We start from the raw sequence: 27,065 nt of genomic DNA, 5'->3' as shown, positions 1-27,065 counted from the left end.
CATGACTTGAACTGTCGTAACTTGTCGTGACGTGAACTGACGTGAACTGACATGAAGTGACGTGACTTGAACTGTCGTAACTTGTCGTGACTTGAACTGTCGTAACTTGTCGTGACGTGTCGTGACTTGAACTGACGTAACTTGTCGTGACGTGTCGTGACGTGAACTGTCGTGACGTGTCGTGTCATGACTTGAACTGTCGTAACTTGTCGTGACATGTCGTGACTTGAACTGACGTAGCTTGTCTTGACGTGTCGTGACGTGTCGTGAACTGTCATGACGTGTCGTGTCATGACTTGAACTGTCGTAACTTGTCGTGACGTGTCGTGACTTGAACTGTCGTAACTTGTCGTGACTTGAACTGACGTAACTTGTCGTGACGTGTCGTGACGTGAACTGTCGTGACGTGTCGTGTCATGACTTGAACTGTCGTAACTTGTCGTGACGTGTCGTGACTTGAACTGACGTAGCTTGTCGTGACGTGTCGTGACGTGTCGTGACGTGTCGTGAACTGTCATGACGTGTCATGACTTGAACTGTCGTAACTTGTCGTGACGTGTCGTGACTTGAACTGTCGTAACTTGTCGTGACGTGTCGTGACTTGAACTGACGTAGCTTGTCTTGACGTGTCGTGACGTGTCGTGAACTGTCATGACGTGTTGTGTCATGACTTGAACTGTCGTAACTTGTCGTGACGTGTCGTGACTTGAACTGTCGTAACTTGTCGTGACGTGTCGTGACTTGAACTGACGTAAGTTGTCGTGACGTGTCGTGAACTGTCGTGACGTGTCGTGTCATGACTTGAACTGTCGTAACTTGTCGTGACGTGTCGTGACTTGAACTGACGTAGCTTGTCGTGACGTGTCGTGACGTGTCGTGAACTGTCATGACGTGTCGTGTCATGACTTGAACTGTCGTAACTTGTCGTGACGTGTCGTGACTTGAACTGTCGTAACTTGTCGTGACGTGTCGTGACTTGAACTGTCGTAACTTGTCGTGACGTGTCGTGAACTGTCGTGACGTGTCGTGTCATGACTTGAACTGTCGTAACTTGTCGTGACGTGTCGTGACTTGAACTGTCGTAACTTGTCGTGACGTGAACTGACGTGAACTGACATGAAGTGACGTGACTTGAACTGTCGTAACTTGTCGTGACGTGTCGTGACGTGAACTGTCGTAACTTGTCGTGACGTGTCGTGACTTGAACTGTCGTAACTTGTCGTGACGTGTCGTGAACTGACGTAACTTGTCGTGACGTGACGTGTCGTGACTTGAACTGTCGTAACTTGTCGTGAGGTGTCGTGACGTGAACTGTCGTAACTTGTCGTGACGTGTCGTGAACTGTCGTAACTTGTCGTGACGTGTCGTGACTTGAACTGTTGTAACTTGTCGTGACGTGACGTGAACTGTCGTAACTTGTCGTGACGTGTCGTGACTTGAACTGTCGTAACTTGTCGTGACGTGTCGTGACCTGTCGTAACTTGTCGTGACGTGAACTGTCGTAACTTGTCGTGACGTGTCGTGACGTGAACTGTTGTAACTTGCCGTGACGTGAACTGACGTAACTTGTCGTGACGTGAACTGTCATAACTTGTCGTGACGTGTCGTGACGTGAACTGTCGTAACGTGTCCTGACTTGAACTGACGTAACTTGTCATGACGTGTCGTGACGTGTCATGACTTGAACTGACGTAACTTGTCATGACGTGTCGTGACGTGTCGTGACTTGAACTGACGTAACTTGTCATGACGTGTCGTGACGTGTCGTGACTTGAACTGACGTGACGTGAACTGTCGTAACTTGTCGTGACGTGACGTGACTTGAACTGACGTAACTTGTCGTGACGTGTCGTGAACTGTCGTGACGTGACGTGAACTGTCGTAACTTGTCGTGACGTGTCATGACTTGAACTGTCGTAACTTGTCGCGACGTGTCGTGACTTGAACTGTCGTGACTTGAACTGTCGTAACTTGTCGCGACGTGAACTGACGTGAACTGACATGAAGTGTCGTGACTTGAACTGTCGTGACTTGAACTGTCGTAACTTGTCGTGACGTGAACTGACGTGAACTGACATGAAGTGACGTGACTTGAACTGTCGTAACTTGTCGTGAATTGAACTGTCGTAACTTGTCGTGAATTGAACTGTCGTAACTTGTCGTGACGTGTCGTGACTTGAACTGTCGTAACTTGTCGTGACGTGTCGTGACGTGAACTGTCGTAACTTGTCGTGACGTGTCGTGAACTGTTGTAACTTGTCGTAACTTGTCGTGACGTGAACTGTCATAACTTGTCGTAACTTGTCGTGACGTGAACTGTCGTAACTTGTCGTGACGTGTCGTGACGTGAACTGTCGTAACTTGTCGTGACGTGTCGTGACTTGAACTGTCGTAACTTGTCTTGACGTGTCGTGACTTGAACTGTCGTAACTTGTCTTGACGTGACGTGAACTGTCGTAACTTGTCGTGACGTGTCGTGACTTGAACTGTCGTAACTTGTCGTGACGTGGCGTGTCGTGACGTGAACTGTCGTAACTTGTCGTGACGCGTCGTGACTTGGACTGTCGTAACTTGTCGTGACGTGTCGTGACTTGAACTGTCGTAACTTGTCGTGACGTGGCGTGTCGTGACGTGAACTGTCGTAACTTGTCGTGACGCGTCGTGACTTGAACTGTCGTAACTTGTCGTGACGTGGCGTGTCGTGACGTGAACTGTCGTAACTTGTCGTGACGCGTCGTGACTTGAACTGTCGTAACTTGTCGTGACGTGGCGTGTCGTGACGTGAACTGTCGTAACTTGTCGTGACGCGTCGTGACGTGAACTGTCGTAACTTGTCGTGACGTGTCGTGACTTGAACTGTCGTAACTTGTCTTGACGTGACGTGAACTGTCGTAACTTGTCGTGACGTGTCGTGACTTGAACTGTCGTAACTTGTCGTGACGTGTCGTGACTTGAACTGTCGTAACTTGTCGTGACGTGGCGTGTCGTGACGTGAACTGTCGTAACTTGTCGTGACGCGTCGTGACTTGGACTGTCGTAACTTGTCGTGACGTGTCGTGACTTGAACTGTCGTAACTTGTCGTGACGTGGCGTGTCGTGACGTGAACTGTCGTAACTTGTCGTGACGCGTCGTGACTTGAACTGTCGTAACTTGTCGTGACGTGACGTGACGTGACAAATAACCAGGGAAGTGAGGGGGAAACAATGGCAAGGCTAAAACTAAACATGAACTCAAAAACCAAGACATAAACAACCTAAAAGATCAAACTAAAAACATGGGGAAAACCCCATGGATGTGACACTAAAGAGCAAAAGACATCTGAACAGTGAAGACTCAGAAACTGTAAAGTTATGATGCTTCTACTCTGTTCCTGACACACGTGGAGCTTAAACAACGTTTCTGAAGCACTACAACTCGTTTTGTCTCCATAAAGACTCCGACAGAGGCTCCGTTTGTTCAACTATTCATCCAGGTTGGACGTGATAAACCTCTAATTCGTGTGCTAGAGAACTACACATGTTCCTTTCTAATGAATAAAGAGCAGAGTGAGCACAGATAGTTTGGATTAATCAGGAAGCGGGAAAGCACATCCAGCGCCGTAAACATCGTTGCTGACCCCTCACTGAAGGCTTCTGCTGTATTTCAGCCTGTGTTCCCAGATGAAACGTCCTAAATCTGCCTCGCTTCTCAGAGACCAGACTCCGTTTTCCTCTCAGAAGAAAAGCGTTTGTTTAGTTTTGGATGTGGTCTGGGTTAATTTCATCTCCTGAATTATAACAGGTTTACAGCAACAGAAATAACTCTCCAGGGAAATTAGGCTGTGCGGGCGGTGGCCATCAGACAGAAATTATTCAGATCCACTTTGTTCTGAAATGATGAGCACCTTGAGTGAACGAGCTGTGCTGCAGCGGCGCCATGACGACGTCATCCCAGTGGACCCGTGTGTAGAAAGCCCCCCATAAGCCCCCCGATAACCCCGGATAACAACAACACAGCAGCTCTGAGCTAACAGTACGCGTTCATTCATTCATTCATCTTAAAGTAGGGCTAGGCGAGTTAACTCGTTATTATCGCGTTAACTCGTTAATTATTTAACGCCGATAAAACTGCTGAACCCGATCAGATCCAAAGGACTCTGAGCTCCTCTGATCTGGGTTTGTTGGTGGTTCCGCCATCCAGGATCAGAACCAAAGGAGATGCTGCTTTTCAGGTTGTTGCTCCTAAACCTAAACTTAACCTAAACTTGTAGGCTTCCACCTCTGGGACCCCGGTTTGTTCCCTCCAGTGACTGGAAACACGTCTCCTTCACTTTTCTTTTTGAACAATTGCTTCACTTGTGAACTAAACCAGTTTAATGACTGAACTTCTTTAGAAAAGGCTCTTTGCTTTGAACACAGAACCCTTCCCGGTTCTCTCTGTCAGAGTTCTGACCCGGCTGACATGTTTTATCACAGACTGAAACTCACCTGTCGCTGCTTCCGTCGGCACAGACATCTCCCAAACACTGACCACCAGCACCATGAGAAGCAGAGCCCTTTGGTTTCCGATCTGCATGTATCGCTCACTCATCCTGAGAAAGGACAGAAGAAAAGAAGGCATCAGAAACAGGACAGAAGAAGAAGAACGCATCAGAAACAGGACAGAAGAAGAAGAAGGCATCAGAAACAGGACAGAAGAAGAAGAAGGCATCAGAAACAGGACAGAAGAAGAAGAACGCATCAGAAACAGGACAGAAGAAGAAGAAGGCATCAGAAACAGGACAGAAGAAGAAGAACGCATCAGAAACAGGACAGAAGAAGAAGAAGGCATCAGAAACAGGACAGAAGAAGAAGAACGCATCAGAAACAGGACAGAAGAAGAAGAAGGCATCAGAAACAGGACAGAAGAAGAAGAACGCATCAGAAACAGGACAGAAGACGAAGAACGCATCAGAAACAGGACAGAAGAAGAAGAAGGCATCAGAACAGGACAGAAGAAGAAGAAGGCATCAGAAACAGGACAGAAGAAGAAGAAGGCATCAGAAACAGGACAGAAGAAGAAGAAGGCATCAGAAACAGGACAGAAGAAGAAGAAGGCATCAGAAACAGGACAGAAGAAGAAGAAGGCATCAGAAACAGGACAGAAGAAGAAGAAGGCATCAGAAACAGGACAGAAGAAGAAGAAGGCATCAGAAACAGGACAGAAGAAGAAGAAGGCATCAGAACAGGACAGAAGAAAAGAACGAATCAGAACAGGAAGCGGCGTCAAACACATCTGGTTTCAGCACAGATACTCTTCCTGCTGCCTTTTAAAGACAAACCACATCTGTCTCCTCTCACATCTGTCCCTTTTGTTGCCCCCCCCTCTCCGCTGGTGTTGCCCCCCCTCTCTCTGCTGGTGTTGCCCCCCCCCCCTCTCTCTGCTGGTGTTGCCCCCCCTCTCTCTCTGCTGGTGTTGCCCCCCCCCCCTCTCTCTGCTGGTGTTGCCCCCCCCTCTCCGCTGGTGTTGCCCCCCCTGGGCAGCGATCACATTTCTAACAGGCAGCCGGAGCTGCAGTAATTACTGGCAGAGTTCTGATATCATATGGCGATCGGACCGTGTTACAGCTGCGTTTACGCCACATCCACATATAGATTTATAAACCTCATCGGGGATCTCAGATTATTTGTGTAATTAGGTTTATTTTCGCCGGGCAAACATGACCTTTCTGGAGGTTTGGTCGTCCCTCTCGGACAGGAATTATAAATGAATGATGGCTGAACAGTAACAGCCGCGTGTCATACAACTGAAATGATCACGCATCTTTAATGAATAACAACGGCTCTGACTCAACATTTAACTTCTGTTTCTCTTACAGTCATTTGGGACTTTTTGGTTTAAATACCAAGAAAAGAACTGAAATATTAAAAAAAACAAGTTTTATCCATGAAACAGCTCCTCCAGCCTCTAAAAAAAGAGCCTAAAATGTATAAAAGTTCACCTTTTTGGTGATATTCTTTAACACAATAAAAAAAAATTTAAAAAAAAAAACAGCTACAACGCTGGAGTTTCCCCCATTAACAGAAATATTCTGTTTAAATTCCAACATTTCTGCAGTAAAGCTGGTATTTATGAGCAGATCCGGCCTTTGGTGTGTAATCCTGCAGGTTCAGCAGCTCTGAACTTAGAATAAAACAGACTTTATTGTCACTACACAACATAATTACAGCTGATCTCTGTTTACTTTTGTTTATTCAACTTCTTTTTTGTTTTTTATCTCCTTCATGACTTCACAACTGGAATAAATCCGATTTAATTCTCCGAGTGTCACATTCAGTAGAACTGTGCCGTTTATAAGTCGATTTGTAGGTTTTTTTTTTTCCCCGGAGAAGATTTAAACACTTTTAGTACAGATGTGGAACATAAATAAGCTGCTTTGATGCAGAAGTTTCCTTAAAAGGACATTAATATTCCCCGTGCATGAATGTAATTAACACCAGGGCGCCATGAGCACGGCACGGGATGGTATGACCCGTAGAACTGCATTAATCCTGCAGCCCAACGCGGGTTTTATTCTTCATTTTAAAGCTTTGTTGGGATGTTTAAACTGGAACGAGCTCAGACTGAATCACTGAAGTTAGGGTTAGCAGTATGATGCCTGCTTTGCCTCTAATGGGACCAGGCAGCACGTTTCCCACTCATCTGAATATGATGCACATGAAATACAGAGACATTTCTTCCCTGTTTTTATGGTTAAAATGCATGTAAATTGAGCCTGAATTTAAATCATTGGCAGTTCCTGTTTGTTTCTGATGTTTTTCTGACTGCTGGAAATAAAAAAAAAAAATATTGATTTTGGAAAAGATTTAACAGGCAGAGTGAGCGCAGCACCGCCCGGAGTCTCCTTCCACTTTACTGCCGTCGGTAGAGAAATAACAACATTTGGTACAAAGCCGCCCGGAGACACAGAATGACCCCCAAACCTGATGCTTTGCCCATTATTTTCCCTCCTGCACCGACAGTGAGACTGAACAACATATCAAAATGTCTACGGCTGTGTTCCTTTCTCCTAGCTACTGCGCCATTAGCATGATGGCTAACATGTTAGCGGTTATCGGCCTGTTAAAGATCCACTGAACTTGCTACTGCGCCATTAGCATGATGGCTAACATGTTAGCGGTTAAAGATCCACTGAAAGGTGAAGAAGGTGGTAAATCCATAACCTCTGATGGCATTAAGCAGGGAACCACACATCAGTTGCTACAAAGATTAATGAGCTTTTACTGCTGGATATCGTTTGGTGAACTTTTCTTTAAATGGCTGAATGTTCCTGCTCAGTTCTGGTGTTCCAGTCAGAATATCACAATAAATTTAACATGAAAAGAGAAGCTGGTATAATCCTATAAAGTCCTGATGAAGACTCGTGTTAACGTGTGAAAGGCGAACGGAGTGAAAGGCATCTTTGGTCTGTCAGACGGAGGCAGATTCTGACCTCTGTTGTCATTGTTGTCCCATTTATGTCACTTATTTTCCTGCTTTGATGGCTCGCTCACAGCCGCCGTGCTTCTCATTAGCGAGTGAAGGACTCCGCCGACCTTGGCCTATTATTAGCAGATATTTGCAAAGGAGTAACTGGAGGTAATTTATCTCACTTTCCCCGAGCAGGGCTGGAGAAAACTGCATTAAAACGCTTTTATGTGTTATCGAAGTGTGAGCGGAAGGGTCCGAGAGGTGAAAACGAACAAATACACAAGATGAAATTAAATAGTTCTTTAGTCGTGGAGGGTCTAACGCTCTATTATTTTACTTTTATTCACCCCAAAAAAGGAAGAATAGAAGAGAAGCCAGGTCCAGACTAACTGCTGAAACAACGTTAAATCCTGCTGATCAGCAAAGAAACTAACCCAACGCCGAGTTAAATGTGTTTCTCTGGAAGTCACCAGCTGGTAAAAAGGTTTTAATGAAGAAATAATGTATCATAAGTGTTGTTTTACAGCCGAAAGTGAGCTAAAGTTTGTTTGAACCCTGAACTTTATTTTCTAATCAGCCCCGGAAAACCTGAGGAAACATCTGCAGCTGTTTAGGTAGCGAATGGAGGAGTTTATAGGTGTGTTCCAAGAGACCTCCCCACAAAGCGACCACCTCACCAGGAGACCATCTCACCAGGAGACCAAGAGACCTCCCCACCAAGAGACCTCCTCACCAGGAGACCAAGAGACCTCCCCACCAAGAGACCTCCTCACCAGGAGACCACCCCACCAAGAGACCTCCCCACCAGGAGACCAAGAGACCTCCCCACCAAGAGACCTCCTCACCAAGAGACCTCCCCACAAAGAGACCACCTCACCAAGAGACCACCTCACCAGGAGACCACCCCACCAGGAGACCTCCTCACCAGGAGACCACCTCACCAGGAGACCACCTCACCAGGAGACCACCTCACCAAGAGACCACCCCACCAGGAGACCTCCTCACCAGGAGACCTCCTCACCAGGAGACCACCCCACCAGGAGACCACCCCACCAGGAGACCTCCTCACCAGGAGACCACCCCACCAGGAGACCTCCTCACCAGGAGACCACCTCACCAAGAGACCACCCCACCAGGAGACCTCCTCACCAGGAGACCTCCTCACCAGGAGACCACCTCACCAGGAGACCACCTCAGTCATTTTCTTTACAATAACCACTGAAAGCTCTCATATGTTGGTGAGTCGGCAGGACATGGACTCAGAGGTGAGAAAGCAAACTTGGTTTATTTACAACTTAAGACGAAACAAAAAGCGCGACTGAGCCGGATAACAAGATAAACTGTGGGACAAAGACATGAATATAACTGGGACATGAAAACCCACTTATCTGTAAGGCGTGGCGTGAAGGGAACGGTGAGATCGGGGAAAGAAATCCCAAACTGAGAGGGGAGCCTGGAAACTAAATGGTGATCTGAGAGTGATGGTGAGTGAGAGCAGCTGGGGAACGATGGCCAGCTGAGGGGAGTTAAACTAATGAGCAGAACATGGGAGGTGAGGGGAAACAATGGCAAGACCTGACTAACAAACTCAGAAACCTCAAAGCCATGAAACTAAAAACATGGGGAAACCCCCCATGGATGTGACAAAACCTAACCAGGGGCTTTACTAAATGATAAAGTTATGAATCTGTCACAATTATTAGAAACAACAAAGATGGGAAAATCTTGTAGAATCCATCCATCCTTCCATCATCCATCCATCCATCCATCCATCCATCCATCCATCCATCCATCCATCCATCATCCATCCATCCATCCATCCATCCATCCATCCATCCATCCATCCTCCCTTCCATCCATCCATCCATCATCCATCCATCCATCCATCCATCCATCCTTCCTTCCATCCATCCATCCATCCATCCTTCCTTCCATCCATCCATCCATCCATCCTTCCATCCATCCATCCTTCCATCCATCCATCCATCCATCCATCCATCCTCCCTTCCATCCATCCATCCATCATCCATCCATCCATCCATCCATCCATCCTTCCATCCATCCATCCTTCCATCCATCCATCCATCCATCCATCCATCCTCCCTTCCATCCATCCATCCATCATCCATCCATCCATCCATCCATCCTTCCTTCCATCCATCCATCCATCCATCCTTCCATCCATCCATCCTTCCATCCATCCATCCATCCATCCTTCCATCCATCCATCCATCCATCCATCCATCCATCCATCCATCCATCCATCCATCCATCCTTCCTTCCATCCATCCATCCATCCATCCTTCCATCCATCCATCCATCCTCCCTTCCATCCATCCATCCTTCCATCCATCCATCCATCCATCCTTCCATCCATCCATCCATCCATCCATCCATCCATCCATCCATCCATCCATCTAAATAATAAAGTCCAATTCAAGCCAATTGGAATTCAATTCATTGTAATCGTTGGCAGGAACACGTTGTGTTGAATTGAAGGAATTCTTCTGCTTCCAGCTCGGCACATTTCCACCATCTTATTAAAAAACTAAAACAGCTCATCTAAAGTTAAACTAAAGGTTTTTCTGGCTGACAGAAAATACATTAAAATAAAGCAGCCAAAATGTAATGAGTCATCGTTCTGCATAACGCTGAAGACCTGCTGCCAGGAGATGATTCATCTCTGCTTTCTGTCTGTTCCTGGGAGGGAGATCTGTTCACATGTAGCAGCTAAACTTCAGAGGCATCTCACCTGGAACACCTGAGCCCAGGGGGGGAGCCCAGGGGGGGAGCCCAGGAGTGGCCAGGGGGGGCATGGACCCAACAAACATCTGGACCAAAGCTTATTTAAAATGGACTAAGACAAAGTGGGACTTTCCATGAAAGAGTAGCTGTTTTCACACTGAGATCCGCTACCTTAGCGGGTCCAAATTGCACCTTCGACCCGCGTCGAGCAATGTGAACGCTTGGCGTGTTGGTGACCCGTGTCGCCTGAAGCCGAGTTCAGGGGGCGTGGCCTAGTGGCAGAGCGTCACACGAAACACATAAAATGCTGGGCGTGTACAATGACGTAGGCACAAGCCATGCGTCGGAGGTAGGGTTAAATACACCTTGAGGACTCGTTTTTGCAATTGTATATGCAGTTCATGGAGATGTTATGTTACGGGGTGTGGATGGTTACAACGTGGGATGCCGCCGAAGAACATATGCGGAGAATACAAGAGCACTATAGTGTCCAAGTTGAGGAAATCCATCGACAATTTGAAGCAGAAGAACGCGAACAGCGTTGACGCAATCAACGAAGACGTTTAGCTGTCATGGCTCTGAACACACGTGTGTCTGCAAGAAGAGCGTAGAAGATGGCAAGACCACCAGGGTTGGTGTTTTGGTCCAATGCTCTCATCAGTTTTGACGACGATGAGTGGAGAAAGCATTTTCGGATGTCGCGGCAAACCTTCGACTTTGTTGTGGAACTTGTTGAGCCACATGTGAGGCGCAAGGTAACAAACTTTCGCCGACCACTGGAACCACGTCTCAAACTTGCAATTGCTTTGTGGTGGTATGCCACCCCACGTGAATACAGATCGGTGAGCTGCATTTTTGGAGTTGGTATATCCAAACTTGTCCTCACCTGTCGCTGTTGTTCTGAATCAGCTGTCCATTCTGTCTTTTAAACTCCTCACGTCACGCCACGCCCACGTCCGACCCGCGTCAATTGCTTTCACACCAAACTCGGCTCGGCAAAAAGACTAGGGTCCGACGCGGGTCGAATGGCGAGTCGAGTTGACACGCCAGCCCGGGTCGTCAGTCTGAAAGGAACAGCAGACACGCTAAATTTGCGAATTAAACGCGGGTTCTTCCTCAGTGAGAAAGGGGCTTCTGAGACATGGAGGCAGCTGAGCTGAGCTGATGAAGTATCCCTGCAGGTGAGTCTGACTGCAGAATAACGGACGTGTGAACTTATTTCTGTCATCTCAGGACCTTTCTGCTCCTCATTCAGACAACATTAATCAGTGGGAACACCAACTCGGTCACTTCTGTGTATTTAAAGAAGAGTTAAAGACGCCTGCAGCAGGAGAGTATCAGCATCTATAAACCCATCCATTATACATGCACGTCTCAAACTTTCAGCAGCATACGGAGGCGTTTTTTCCACAAGCCGAGGGTCAAACATCCGCTCAGAGTGAAACTCTTTCCTCTCTCAAACACAGGCTCATTGAGTCCGCTGTCTTTTTGCACAAATATCTTAACTGTAAGCAGCTTTAATGGTGAAATTTCAAGCGTAGGATTCAATTTTTGCTTTGGTAAAGACTCGTGAGCCAAGTGTGTAATCCACAGCATCGGAGAGGTTGCAGGGCAGGCAGAGGGAATGTATGCAGGATGATGAAAAGCGAGGCTTCTGCAGCTGGATTCGATACAGGGATTACACCCCCTCCCTCCGCCTCCCTTCTTCCCTCCATCTCCATCCCACTCGCTCCATGGACCGTGACAGAGACTGTCACCTCGGACGGCTGCAGGGAGTCGATTGCTTCCACCGCAGAACAAACATCGCTCATTCGCCAGAACACAGATGTTCCCGTCTGACAGCCGAGGAAGGGAAGCTCTCAACCCTGTCAGGCTGAACAAGGAAGCGTTCCCACTCTTTGTCACGCGCTCCGAAGAATCTGCCACCAATCCTGCTCACATCGGAGACGAGACAGGCCGACAGGGCCGTGCTGGAGCTGATGTTCCAACTTAAGACTGTAAGAGCAGCCCTGCTTTAGTCCCAATAATAAGAATAATAATAAGAATAAGAATAATGAAAATTTCTAGGGGGGGCCACTGAGCCATTTTGCTCCGCCCACATAGATACCCTTTAAATACGTACAAGGCCGTCAGGGTGGACGTGTGTGCCAAGTTTCATGACTTTGCGATGATGATAAGGCTTTCAAATCACATTTTCAACGCGTGGCCACGCCCACACCGTTCAGAGTTTGGAAAAGTTTCCCCATTATTTCCCCCCCCTAGCTTAAGAGTAACCTGGCCAAGTTTGAAGTTTGTAGCATTAAATCTGGAGGAGGAGTTCGATCAAATGCGAGGTGTGGAAAAAAAAGACGTTTCCAACCACCAGCAGGTGGCGCTATTGGTGGATGTCACTATAATAATATGTACGCGTTCAGGCTGGGTCCAGCAATCACCGTATGAAGTTTGGGACAGATTGGATAATGTATGTGGGAGTTATAAGCGACTTAATTTTTTGTGGCGAGTGATGGCGACTCATCGAACTTTGAGCCGTTGCCACGGCCACGCCCTTTAAGTTTTGAAAAAGTTTCTCTATGATTCTTTCCCCCCATGTCTTAAGAGTAACCTGGCCAAGTTTGAAGTCTGTAGCATTAAATCTGTAGGACAAGTTCGATCTTATGCAAGGTGTGGAATCGGTCAAGGTAGCAGGTAGCAGGTAGCGGGTAGCAGGTAGCAGGTAGCGGGTAGCGGGTAGCAGGTAGCAGGTAGCGGGTAACGGGTAGCAGGTAGCAGGTAGCGGGTAGCGGGTAACGGGTAGCAGGTAGCAGGTAGCAGGTAGCAGGTAGCGGGTAACGGGTAGCAGGGAGCAGGTAGCGGGTAGCGGGTAGCAGGTAGCGGGTAGCGGGTAGCAGGTAGCAGGTAGCAGGTAGCGGGTAACGGGTAGCAGGTAGCAGGTAGCGGGTAGCAGGTAGCGGGTAGCAGGTAGCGGGTAGCGGGTAACGGGTAGCAGGTAGCAGGTAGCAGGTAGCGGGTAGCGGGTAGCAGGTAGCAGGTAGCAGGTAGCAGGTAGCGTAACTGTGAGCAACATGGATACATCTGTGGCTCGGACCAAAAAGGAGCCAGCACCAGTGCAGTGTTGAATGTTAAAATATTATTATTTTTGCACTATTGTTCAGGTTATTTAAATGTTCTATTTGTGCACAGTTTCATACATTTTATTATAATTTTGCACTGTTTCGCACTGAATGTTAATTTATTGGCTGTTTGGGTTATTTTATTGAGTTAATTTATTTAGAGAGGAAGAAAGAAAACTAAATGTTTGGCCTTGGAGACTTCTTGATTTTTTTCTCACAATCATTTGGGACGTGTTTGTACATTCCGTGGCGCGTTCTCTGGGTGATTGATTCAAGTGACTCGAAAACCCGATTCATTTTAGTGAGTGACTCGTACAAACTCGAGTATCCCATCACTATAACACACCCTGTCACGTTAACAAGCCGCTGGATTTCTTTAAAAGAAAATGGACAGCAGGAGCAGCGCCTGGTAAAGGCTGCGTCGGTTAACAGTCGAGTACAAACGGCCTCACACAAAGTTACATACAGAATCCCGCAGTGCAGCCACATGCTGCTCAGCTGTGGCGACTCTGAAAACAAAACACAGATCTCAGCTCAACATTGAGCATGACTTGTGTGGCAGTTTCAAGCCTGCAGCCACGTTTTGAGAAGTTGTGCAAAACAGGCTCATTGCAGCCACTAATGCAGGATACATTTGAGTTGTTTTTGTTTTTTGCACAGATTGCAAATGAAACGCTTTTATTTTCTCTTTTTGAACTTTGTGTTATTTGATGTTATTGATTTTGATTCATTATAAAATATGATGTTACTTGGTGTTAGTTCAATAAAGTTGAAATGTAATTTGTAAATATTTTTGTTGGGGCGACGGGGGCAGGTGGGGCTTGGAAATCGACTAAAAAAGTTTGAGAACCACTGGTTTAAGGTATTTTTTCAACAGCTAAACATGGCAGTTGGTTCACTTTTGACCCGCAAGACAACAGGAGGGTTAAGCAAACCCAAATCGGATGATTCCACCGTTCTGATGACAGAACGTAATCTCAGAGTCACAGAAAAGGCGGAAAACCGACGGGGACGCTTCCAGGTGACCGGACGCCTTGATTTCAAATTTCACCAAAGCAGAAGCCTGAGCAGAGCGAATATCAGGCCGATACCCGACACCGCCGCTGAGTGCCCTTTCAGAGCGTTAACCACCGGCACGACCTTCCCAACGACGGGTCGAGATGCCACCCGAGAGGCAGCGCTGATCCAAACCGCAGCAGCCAAACGGGCTCAACCGGAGTTTTCATTTGATCAAAGTGTCCATGCATCACTGAGAGCTGTTAAGGCCAGACACTACAGGTGAATAGTGTAATATTTTAAAAGAATAGATATCACCATGAAACTTCATCAGTTAATTACTTATACAAGTACGAAAAAAAAACATATTACAAGTTTTAGAAATTTGTATGTTTAATTATACAAATGAGGCATTATGTCATTAAATATGCGCACATTTGCATATATTTCCTGAAGCTAGATCTGAACATATGATAAAGCAAGGTGCAAAATTCTTTTTTCATTTTGTTTACACACAAAATGAAAAGAAAATTATGGAGGGATTTCAGGATATCTGCTTTCATTTCCTAGGAAATCAAAATATACTGTCCATGGCCTAAAAAACATAGATTTTCGCCATATTTTTTATTATAATGTCCCATAAATCAGGCCAGGAATGATTTATCAACAAATCCTTCTGTAAATATCTTCAGAATACTGCTAAGCGTATAACTGGAAAGTTTGGTGTTAGTAGGTGCTCCATAGGCTGAGATATTGATACTGGAAAAATACAAAAAACTGATTTTGAGAAAACGGCATTTAAAGATTTAAACAGTGGAATTCATTTTGGTAAATTTGGGCGAAACGTACTGCCGCGATTAAACAAAATGTGATGAAATAAACATTTTATTATTTATGTTTTTAAATACCACATATTGAAGGAGTAGACTGGCCCAAAATATAAAAATTGACCACTGCATGAAAAATCGCTGTTTTTGCCGGCCGTGTCTCGCCTTAAGGTGGACCACCTTTAAGGCGAGACTCAGACCAGAGCGGACCCCTGAAACCTTTTCTTTCTCCCAGCTCTGATCTCAGAGGTTATTGTTGGCCTTCCTGTAATTGTAATTGAAGCTTTATGAAGTATCAATGAGCACAGACTGAACGTTGTAGTCAAATAAGAACATTTGTGTGAAAAAGAAAGTTGATATTAAATGTTTTCTAACCTGCACTAATGAAATGTAACCGAGCACTTTTTCTGCATTTTAAACTTAAAGATTCATAGTGTGAGCTAAGCTAAGCTAAGCTAAGCTAAGCTGTACGATGTCCCTCAGGGTTCTGTACGGTGTCCCTCTGGGTTCTGTATGGTGCCCCTCAGGGTTCTGTATTGGGCCCCTCTGGGTTCTGTATGGTGTCCCTGTGGGTTCTGTATGGTGCCCCTCAGGGTTCTGTATTGGGCCCCTCTGGGTTCTGTATGGTGTCCCTCAGGGTTCTGTATTGGGCCCCTCAGGGTTCTGTATTGGGCCCCTCTGGGTTCTGTATGGTGCCCCTCAGGGTTCTGTATTGGGCCCCTCTGGGTTCTGTATGGTGTCACTCAGGGTTCTGTATTGGGCCCCTCAGGGTTCTGTATTGGGCACCTCAGGGTTCTGTATGGTGTCCCTGTGGGTTCTGTACGGTGTCTGTGTATATATATATATATATATATATATATATATATATTTCTGTCCGTCAGCTAGAGCTGAAACAAGAGCTTTAACTTTCCAAAATATCCGGTAGCTTCTACGTCCCCAGATTAAAAAGGATGCTCGGAAAGCAGTTCTGGTGCCGTTTAAGGAACATTTCTCCCTCAGATCGGGCCCACAGCTCGTGTTTTACACCGTGTGAAACTCTTTAATGGACCATAAGGCAGCTGCTGATAAACCATGTCGATGATGGGGATCATTCATCAGCATGCAAGGTGTTTCTGCACCTGCTGGTTTAAAGGACACGACTGAACCACATGTGCCAATAACTCATTCAGCTCTGGGAATAAAAAGCTTCATATCAGGTGTTTGCGCCTCTGTGTTAAATAAAACCAACTCCTGAAAGGTTTCAGTGTGTCCTGAAGGCCTTGATGCTCGTTTAAATGTGACAGGATGAGTTTTCTTCAGTAGGTCTGCTGTATCTGCTGCATCTCACACAGGATTTATCATCATTACTAAGGAAGCCGCCTGTCTGGATGCCCGCTGCCTCCATCCATGACGGGTCAAAGCTCCCAGAGGAGCTGTTGGTGAGGCGAGTTTCCCGTTTGAATAACAACACGCTTCCTAATCAACAGTCGACTTTAAAGCCTGCACTCTCAGAAACAGGGCTACAGTACGAGTCCTTTTTTAGTCCCCTGCGGTACAATCTATACTAATGTACCCCCTAGGGTTAATTATTGGACCTAAAGGTACCTATATGTACCTTTTTTGAGGGTCCAAAAGGTACATATATGTACTCAAGTGGTAAAAGGTACACTTGAGTATATATGTACCTTTTTTCTAAATGCTGGGGTACAATAGACAGTCTGAGTTAGGCTACTTCAGTATAAGGGTACAAAATTGCCACCAGAGGTACAAGATTGGTCTCTATAAAGTACAAACCACAAGGGTACAAAACTCTACCTTCTGAGGGTACTGCCCCAGCGACAAGCCATCGTACCTCTAAAGCAGAGATACTCATTACACGGCTCGCACTCGCATAGTAGCTTATAACAATATGGTAACAATAACAATACATTTTTTCAAATAACACACAGCGAATACTGCACAGTATTAAGTATTTTTATTAAGTTTGCATTTTTGTAGTATCAAGTATTTTTATTAGGTATTAATTAAGGCTTAAAGGTGTTTCCTAAAGGGGGCACACTGTTAAACCTGGCAACGCAGCCCGCGTAAACCGCAGAGCACGCTAGCTCCTTTAGCCAGCGCACGCTAGCTCCTTTAGTCAGTGCACGCTAGCTCCTTTAGCCAGAGCACGCTAGCTCCTTTAGTCAGTGCACGCTAGCTCCTTTAGCCAGTGCACGCTAGCTCCTTTAGCCAGTGCACGCTAGCTCCTTTAGTCAGTGCACGCTAGCTCCTTTAGTCAGCGCACGGTAGCTCCTTTAGCCAGTGCACGCTAGCTCCTTTAGCCAGAGCACGCTAGCCCCTTTAGCCAGAGCACGCTAGCTCCTTTAGTCAGCGCATGCTAGCTCCTTTAGCCAGAGCACGCTAGCTCCTTTAGCCAATGCGAGATGCAGGCACAATGGATCGGTTTTTAATTAAAAAAGGGCAAAAACCAGCACAAAAACCATGCTCATCCTGAATGATTATGATTACAACAACAAACTACAAATACAACAAATACAAATACAATGAAGAAAGTCGAGCACATGCACGCCAGCTTCCTCTCATCCCAGTATTAAGGTAAATGTGGTCTGAAATGAACATGTATTGGCTGTGTTGTTTGTTTTTTTGTGGGATGTTTTATATGTAGAAATGCATATTTGCAAAAGGGGACTTTAGTATTGTAAGACCGGGTTTTGGTTGTTTGAATTATTGTCTTACATAAACTATCGGAGGGCTGCGGGTAAAGTTAGAACAACTTCGGCCGTATAACTCGATCCACTTTAATCTCCGACCAAAACACAAAACGTAAACTCTCACATCTCACATATCACTCCGCCAATCATCATTAATCATCACTCGCATTACCTGCACGTAAAGTGCGCCATATTATATAGTTCCAGATGACACTTAAACAGCAGAATATAATATTTATAAATGTAGAAACAATTAGTTAAATTATGTGGACCCAAAATAATGACGAATGCAAAATAAGGCAATCTGCTTAATATGTATTCTCACCAAAATAAATCTCCTCTTACAGTATGTTGTGGTAAAAGTGGCTCTTCCCTTGATTTTGCTCTGCCAATGTGGCTCTTGTGAAAAAAATAGTGAGTATCACTGATTTAAAGAAACAATTCTGTACTCTATTTTCTGAGAGTGTGCTTTGAGTTGTACGTCTGTAGAGTCTGTAAAGCCGCTGAGAGTGCCAATCAAAGCACCGACACCTGCAACACGGAGCTGTCAAAGCTGCAGCTGCTTCAGTCTTCGTGCAAACAGACGGCGGAGCGATAAACAAGGACAGAAAGTGCGTCTGCAGATGTGTGAGGATGAGAGGTGAAACCAGAGAAAGAGTTTGCTGTTTAGCAGCACAAATCCTTCTCTGTGGTGACAGACAGACGCCAGCGGCCTCGGTTACGCTTCCTTAAGTCTGCGCCATCGGAAACCCGAAGACTGCAGCCAATGAGAGCGCAGGAGAAGGCGAGCGGCGTGATGAGAGGAAAAGGTGAGGAGCGAGGTGTCTGAGCACGGGGGGAATCTATTTTTAGGAGTCTAATGAAAGTTCTCAGCACCGCTCCGACAACAGAAGCGGAGCTGACGGGTGATTATGATGCTCTTTAATTAGCTCCCCTGCTCGACTTTGTCTGGATTGTTACCCAACAGAACACTTTGGTCCCTCCTCGGCAGCTTTTACCCACACAGCTGAGAAAAAAAAACACTTTCTGACAGGTTATGTGTGCAGGACTTTCCATGTGAGGGATTTCACACGTCTCAAACTGCATTCTGGGAAATATGAAGAAACACTTCGGCTGAGGGAAATGAAATGATGAATATGAAATGATTTAGATAACTGTTTGATGTGTGGAATGAAACAGGGTTCCACCGTCTGAGGTTCACAGGTTTTCATTTTACAATCATATTAAACGAGGGCTGGGCGAGTTAACTCGTTATTATCAGCGTTTACTCGTTAATTATTTAACGCCGATAAATATTTTATAGCGCATTAACGCAGGTTTTATTTTGTTTCTTTTGGGGTTTTTGTGCCTTTAATGGAAAGTTCAGAGAGACAGGAAGCAGGGGGCAGAGAGAGGGGGAACAACATGCAGCACAGGTCGAACCTGTTTTATTATTTATTTTATTTTGTAAAAGTCTGTTGTTCATTGGCTTTTATTTTGCTTTTATTTTGCTCACATGACGGTGAAAATCGCATCGTAATAAGAATGTATTTCACCTCCAACCGTAACTGTTTTCTAACCAACAAATCAGTTTGAATTCATCAAAATCACACGTTTAATGACTCGTTCTGTTTCCCACCAACACGCTGTTGTCACTTCCAAACAGCAACTGACGGTAACCATGGTGACCAGGCAAAAGGAGGAGCAGCTACCTGCATGATGGAAACAGCACGAATGTTGCAGCTGTGGCTAAAAGCTGCTTTGGGGAGTTTCCACCAGCTGCATGATGGGAAATAATCTCAGAAAACTCTAGGACTGTGTTCCAAACCGCATACTTCTCCTACTACTCCTACTAACTTTAACTTTTTTAAGTTCCCGGATGCATACTAGATTCTCCTAAATGTTGGGTATGCATCATGAGGTTACTACTCATACTCAAACTACCCAAGATGCAACGTAACGTGACGTCGCCGAGCATCATTTCCTGTCAAAACGGCAGTTTCAAGCTAGCTACAACGAGGGTAGGTTCACTTCCTGTTTTCAAAACAAAAGCACCAATTGTATGGTAATGGCTTTCCCTATGATAAAAGGCAACGGGTATTTTATTTTGTGAAAATAACCGGAAGTGCGTTAGCTCACTGCGGCTAGCTTTAGTAGCGCCGAATTCGTGGGAACTAAATGGTAAACAGCCGGTATTTTGTCAGGTTTTCAACACGTTGGGGATCTAAACGACTACTTTCTCACCTGAAAATGTTTCAAATGTTGCTAAAGTTTACAGAGTTTAGAGCTTAAGAGAAATCAGCTTCAGGCCGGCTGATTTCGGCTCGGGCAGGAGCGAAATGCATTGTGGGGAAACGCTCTGCATACTGTCTGATCGATGAGTATGTAGTATGCGGTATGTAGTATGTGGTATGTGGTATGTGGCATGTGGCATGTGGCATGTGGCATGTAGCATGTAGTATGTAGTATGTAGTATACAGTATACAGTATGCAGTATGCAGTATGCAGTATGGAGTATGCAGTATGTAGTATGTAGTATGTAGTATGCAGTATGCAGTATGTAGTATGCAGTATGTAGTATGTGGTATGTGGTATGTGGCATGTGGCATGTGGCATGTAGCATGTAGTATGTAGTATGTAGTATACAGTATACAGTATGCAGTATGCAGTATGCAGTATGGAGTATGCAGTATGCAGTATGCAGTATGGAGTATGCAGTATGCAGTATGGAGTATGCAGTATGCAGTATGCAGTATGGAGTATGCAGTATGCAGTATGGAGTATGCAGTATGGAGTATGCAGTATGCAGTATGCAGTATGTAGTATGTAGTATGCAGTATGGAGTATGTAGTATGCAGTATGTAGTATGCAGTATGCAGTATGGAGTATGCAGTATGGAGTATGTAGTATGCAGTATGCAGTATGGAGTATGCAGTATGGAGTATGCAGTATGCAGTATGCAGTATGTAGTATGTAGTATGCAGTATGGAGTATGCAGTATGCAGTATGCAGTATGCAGTATGGAGTATGCAGTATGCAGTATGCAGTATGCAGTATGGAGTATGGAGTATGCAGTATGCAGTATGCAGTATGGAGTATGCAGTATGCAGTATGCAGTATGCAGTATGCAGTATGGAGTATGCAGTATGCAGTATGCAGTATGCAGTATGGATTATGGAGTATGCAGTATGCAGTATGCAGTATGCAGTATGGAGTATGCAGTATGCAGTATGCAGTATGGAGTATGTAGTAGGCAGTAGGCAGTAGGCAGTATGCAGTATGCAGTATGCAGTATGCAGTATGGAGTATGTAGTATGCAGTATGCAGTATGCAGTATGCAGTATGGAGTATGCAGTATGCAGTATGGAGTGTGCAGTGTGCAGTATGGAGTATGGAGTATGCAGTATGCAGTATGCAGTATGGAGTATGCAGTATGCAGTATGCAGTATGGAGTATGGAGTATGCAGTATGCAGTATGCAGTATGGAGTATGTAGTAGGCAGTAGGCAGTAGGCAGTAGGCAGTATGCAGTATGCAGTATGGAGTATGCAGTATGCAGTATGCAGTATGCAGTATGGAGTATGTAGTATGCAGTATGTAGTATGCAGTATGGAGTATGTAGTATGCAGTATGTAGTATGCAGTATGCAGTATGCAGTATGGAGTATGCAGTATGGAGTATGTAGTATGCAGTATGCAGTATGCAGTATGGAGTATGTAGTATGCAGTATGTAGTATGCAGTATGCAGTATGGAGTATGCAGTATGCAGTATGCAGTATGCAGTATGGAGTATGTAGTGTGCAGTGTGCAGTGTGCAGTGTGCAGAGTGCAGTATGCAGTATGCAGTATGCAGTATGGAGTATGGAGTATGCAGTATGCAGTATGGAGTATGCAGTATGCAGTATGGAGTATGCAGTATGCAGTATGCAGTATGCAGTATGGAGTATGTAGTGTGCAGTGTGCAGTGTGCAGAGTGCAGTATGCAGTATGCAGTATGCAGTATGCAGTATGGAGTATGGAGTATGCAGTATGCAGTATGGAGTATGTAGTATGCAGTACGCAGTGTGCAGTGTGCAGTGTGCAGTGTGCAGTGTGCAGTATGCAGTATGCAGTATGCAGTATGGAGTATGTAGTATGCAGTATGCAGTATGCAGTATGTAGTATGCAGTATGCAGTATGTAGTATGCAGTATGTAGTATGCAGTATGTAGTATGTAGCATGCAGTATGTAGTATGCAGTATGTAGTATGTAGTATGCAGTATGCAGTATGTAGTATGCAGTATGTAGTATGTAGTATGCAGTATGTAGTATGCAGTATGTAGTATGCAGTATGCAGTATGCAGTATGTAGTATGCAGTATGCAGTATGTAGTATGCAGTATGTAGTATGCAGTATGCAGTATGCAGTATGCAGTATGTAGTATGCAGTATGCAGTATGCAGTATGTAGTATGCAGTATGTAGTATGCAGTATGCAGTATGTAGTATGCAGTATGTAGTATGCAGTATGCAGTATGCAGTATGTAGTATGCAGTATGCAGTATGTAGTATGCAGTATGCAGTATGCAGTATGCAGTATGTAGTATGCAGTATGCAGTATGCAGTATGTAGTATGCAGTATGCAGTATGTAGTATGCAGTATGTAGTATGCGGTATGCAGTATGTAGTATGCAGTATGTAGTATGCGGTATGCAGTATGCAGTATGCAGTATGCAGTATGCAATATGTAGTAGGCGGTTTCGAACACAGCCCAGTTGTGGTCCTGCAGATGGTGAGCCTGTAAGATCTGGAGTCTTTGCTGAATCTGACTTAATCTTTAGACGTGTTATTCTGTTGAAAACACACAGAAATGCTTCTTTTCTCCACACCAAACCCTCTGGATCCTTCTCATGAACAGCTCACATCTTCCTGATCTCAGATCTGAACTGTACCCCGAGTTCTTTGAATGAAGAATATCGAAGCATATTTTTGCATTCATTCTCATATTTTACATTTTATCTGACAAAGGGAGAACCGAGGCCACCGTGTTCCTAATCACTTAAATCCACACGGGCCTCGGGGGGGAAACTGCCGGCCCGTAAACTCTGCTCAGCTCGGCTAGATTTCCATAACCTGCCGTTTCAGTGTTTCCTGCAAGAAAAATGGGAAAAGTTGCAGATTAATTCAGACTAATCTTCCATTTTCTATCGCCTCTAATTACTTGTTCTGGCCTTTCACGCCCCAAATGGTCCTCAGCATTGAGTTGACTTTGCACGGCACCCGTTTTATGATAGAAAACAGTCTATAACATGGTTACACTGGAAAAAATGCCCCTCCAAAAATAAGTAAAAAAACAACAAATAAAAGACGTTTTTGCCTGAAATAAGCAAAAGAAATCTGCCAATGGAACTAGTGAAAATCAGCTTGTCAAGATTTCTTGAAATAAAATGTGATATTTAGGACTTTTGAGATAAAAGTGATCTTGAAATTAGCTTAAAAACCTCTTCAAATGTAAAAAAAAAAAGCTTGTTTCATATGATATGTGACTCAAAACAATTTGTTTTCAAGACTTTTTCATTTAACAAGATATTCCAGATGTATTGTCTTCAAACAAGTCCCTATATCTGGCTGTAATGGTGCTTGTTAGGCAGCTGTGTCTGATATTAAGTGTAATGAGATACTCAATGAGACAAATATGCTTGGTAAGACTTAGATTTTTACGACTTTATGTATGTGTATCTTACCCTCTAACTTCCACTAAAACACACATTTACTCAAGGCTCTTTAATTTCTTGCTACTCAATCAGTTCTTTTCTGGTTATTGAGCCACGTTAACGCCACCAGAGTCGCCTCTTGTCTCGTTTTGATGAATTTGCACTCAGCAGAAAACCTATTTTCTCATTCCATGGACCTTTGGTTCAATCTAACTCTCGACACTCATTATAAACGGGCTTAACTCACGCTGTGATTAGACGGAACGCTCCGCTGATCCCGGCCGGTGGAGAGTTTTTGTTGTATATAATGATCTGAAATGTAGACTTAATGAAGGTAATAAAAAGCTGGAGTTGGCTGGATGTCTTGCCCAAAGTATCTACTTGAGTTTAAACCCTCGATGGAGAATGTGGAGCATGTTAAACAAAAGCTATGGCATCCTAAAGTCCTGGTAAAAAAAAAAACAGTGTGAAAAAAAATCCACACTGTTAACAAAATTGACTAATGATTTATGCTAGTGTGGCCATATTTTCATTTCCGAATTGAATTATAACTATTATTGTTATTATTATTATTATTATTATTATTATTATTATTATTATTATTATCATTAGCATTATTATTATTATTATTATTATTATTATTATTATGCTTGACGTTAGTGGTTTTCCACCGATTTTATTTCAGGTATTGTTTTCTGCCCCCCCAGATGAGCTAACTGCCCCCCCCCACGCATGCCATTCTGCTCACACCTCTGTTGAACACGACTGTCGACTGCCGCCCCCCCGGCAGCCGAAACAAGTCGATGTGCCCGCTGAGGCAGAGCAGCGTTCTCATTCTGCTCGACGCAAACGAGCCGATGAACGCAATCTAATGCCACAAATTAGCCTGTCACTTAGCGGGATTATAAAGCTCACCGGGGCCGCGGCTACGATAACTCCAGCCGTGTTGTTCCGTCGTGTAAAACGGAGAAAAAAGAGAAAAGTTCAAGCTGGTGCTCTCAGATGCTTTCTGTAATTATGTCTTTAGATCTCCGAACCTGCAGCCGGGCCGGAGTGGGACTCATTCAGCCGGAGTTTCATGCCTCAGACCCACTTCAGATCACCACCTGTTATTAAAATCATGTAATTATAACCTTACATCTTCTGTAAAGCCGTGTGATTCAGTGTATTTTTCTAAATTATTAAAAAAATGGTCATAATTCTCAGCACAAATCTCCCTTTTTTTACAGTTTCATTAATGTTGAATCATCGAGCATCTCAGGGCCCTTTTCATTGAGCAGGTCTGCACCTTTTCATTATATTAATCCTGATAATGTTCACTCAATCCTTCCTGCCCACTCTGGAGCTGTGGGCTCATTGTGGGCTGATGGCTGCTGCTCGGTGCTTCTGACTCTGAGGGGCTACAACACAACGTTTCCCAGCGATGTGGCGTCGCTTCATGCTATTATTTAAATTATATAAAGTCACGCAGTTTGTTGAGTTGATAATTATTTAACTTGAACATATTTCCTGTTTCATCATCCTCATTGGACGTTACAAAGCGCGAGTTTTAGTGAAAAAGTTGAAAACAAAGACGAGGAGCTGCCGGTGGAGGCGGGACAGAGGAAGCAGCGTAACAACCCACTGACACGACTGAACACCGGCCCAACATCAGACCGCCCACCGGGAATTGTCCCGGTCCTCCTGATTAGCCACTCCAGGCCTGAACGCTGGGCCCTGCCGGCACCGGCCACCTCTGTTAACCCTAACCCTAAAGGTTAACCCTAACTCTAACCCTAACCCTAACCCTAAAGGTTAACCCTAACCCTAACCCTAAAGGTTAACCCTAACTCTAACCCTAAAGGTTAACCCTAACCCAAAAGGTTAACCCTAACTCTAACCCTAACCCTAAAGGTTAACTCTAACCCTAAAGGTTAACCCTAACTCTAACACTAACCCTCTAACCCTAAAGGTTAACCCTAACTCTAACCCTAACCCTGAAGGTTAACTCTAACCCTAAAGGTTAACCCTAACCCTAAAGGTTAACCCTAACTCTAACCCTAAAGGTTAACCCTAACCCTAAAGGTTAACCCTAACCCTAAAGGTTAACCCTAACCCTAACCCTAAAGGTTAACCCTAACTCTAACCCTAAAGGTTAACCCTAACTCTAACCCTAAAGGTTAACCCTAACCCTGAAGGTTAACCCTAACTCTAATCCTAAAGGTTAACCCTAACTCTAATCCTAAAGGTTAACCCTAACTCTAACCCTAAAGGTTAACCCTAACTCTAACCCTAAAGGTTAACCCTAACCCTAAAGGTTAACCCTAACCCTAACCCTAAAAGTTAACCCTAACTCTAACCCTAACCCTCTAACCCTAAAGGTTAACCCTAACTCTAACCCTAAAGGTTAACCCTAACCCTAACCCTAAAAGTTAACCCTAACTCTAACCCTAACCCTCTAACCCTAAAGGTTAACCCTAACCCTAAAGGTTAACCCTAACCCTAAAGGTTAACCCTAACTCTAACCCTAAAGGTTAACCCTAACCCGCTGACTGGAAGGAGAAAGTGTTCTTCTTCCTGTCAGACTCTCTTCTCATCACTCAAATACCAAAAAATGAACCCTTCTGAACACAGCTTCATTTCATACGTGTTGTTTAAAAGGTTCTTTCCCCGAATAATAACTCTGATAACTATCCCCTGAACGTATTACATCATAGCATTTAATCATCTGTCTGATGATTATTACACGTTTCATGCAAAGGAAACACAGCTATATTCCTGCTTGTTCTCCATCTTTGCCTTTTTCCACACAACAACCCTTCCCCACGACCCTCCACCTCCAACGACCGCAGGCTCCTGTTTGCTCTGAACTCTCTGCTGCGGGATTCTACATTTGCTCAAACTGCATTTAGCATTTTGACCTTAAAGCAGATGCTGCCTCCACCTCCTGGTCTGATTCTTTCACTGTCCGTAGAAAAGTTAAAAACGCATCCCGAGCCGAGCCGCTCAGCTTGTTAAGCCAACAGCACATTAATTGGGTGAAATTAATAGTTGTCACCAGTCACTTTGTGGCATAAAGGCTGACGTGATTAATGTCAGTAATTTAAATGAGTTGATCTTCTATAAACTGATGAATGATTAATGCAGCTAATTAAGCCACGACTCGACTGACCGTAAAAGCCTGCTGACATGAGATGTGACGGCTTTAAGAGAAGAGGGAGCTCCGTGGCACCAGCCGCGCCGGCCTTATCGCTGCTTTTAATATTATTGGATCATCATTTAACATTATGCTGCGGCTCACACGGAGACGCGATCCTCTGATGTTACGTTATCTGAGAATTGATTGCCTGGCTGGACTTTATTGCATTTTCAAGCCATGTAAAAGACACGATTTATGACATCAGGCTCAGTTATTACATAATCAATCAACAAAGAGAACACCAGAGGGCTGAGTGTGCACGTGTGTGCACGTGTGTGTGCACGTGTGTTCACGTGTGTGTGCACGTGTGTGTGCACATCAGTCAGATTAGAGAAATACATTTGAGTGTATATATTACACAGTTACACAACTTGCATGATTCCACGCAGTATCAGAGTTCAAACCGTAACGGGTTGAAGTT

General features: G+C 44.7%; 1 protein-coding gene across 1 annotated transcript in view; it reads right to left on the bottom strand.

Annotated features, from left to right (window-relative positions):
* Positions 1-27,065, bottom strand: part of LOC142385731 (chemokine-like protein TAFA-2) — an 83,893-nt gene that overhangs the window by 39,494 nt on the left and 17,334 nt on the right. Inside the window, exon 2 of the mRNA XM_075472443.1 lies at positions 4,468-4,571. Within this exon, the coding sequence (XP_075328558.1) occupies positions 4,468-4,570 (103 nt within the window). The 5' untranslated portion in view covers position 4,571. The remainder of the gene's footprint in view (positions 1-4,467; positions 4,572-27,065) is intronic.

This window comes from Odontesthes bonariensis, chromosome 8 (assembly GCF_027942865.1).
Source record: "Odontesthes bonariensis isolate fOdoBon6 chromosome 8, fOdoBon6.hap1, whole genome shotgun sequence".
Lineage (NCBI taxonomy): Eukaryota > Metazoa > Chordata > Actinopteri > Atheriniformes > Atherinopsidae > Odontesthes > Odontesthes bonariensis.
The sequence above is the reverse complement of the archived record's forward strand: the minus strand, read 5'-3'. Positions and strand labels throughout refer to the sequence as shown.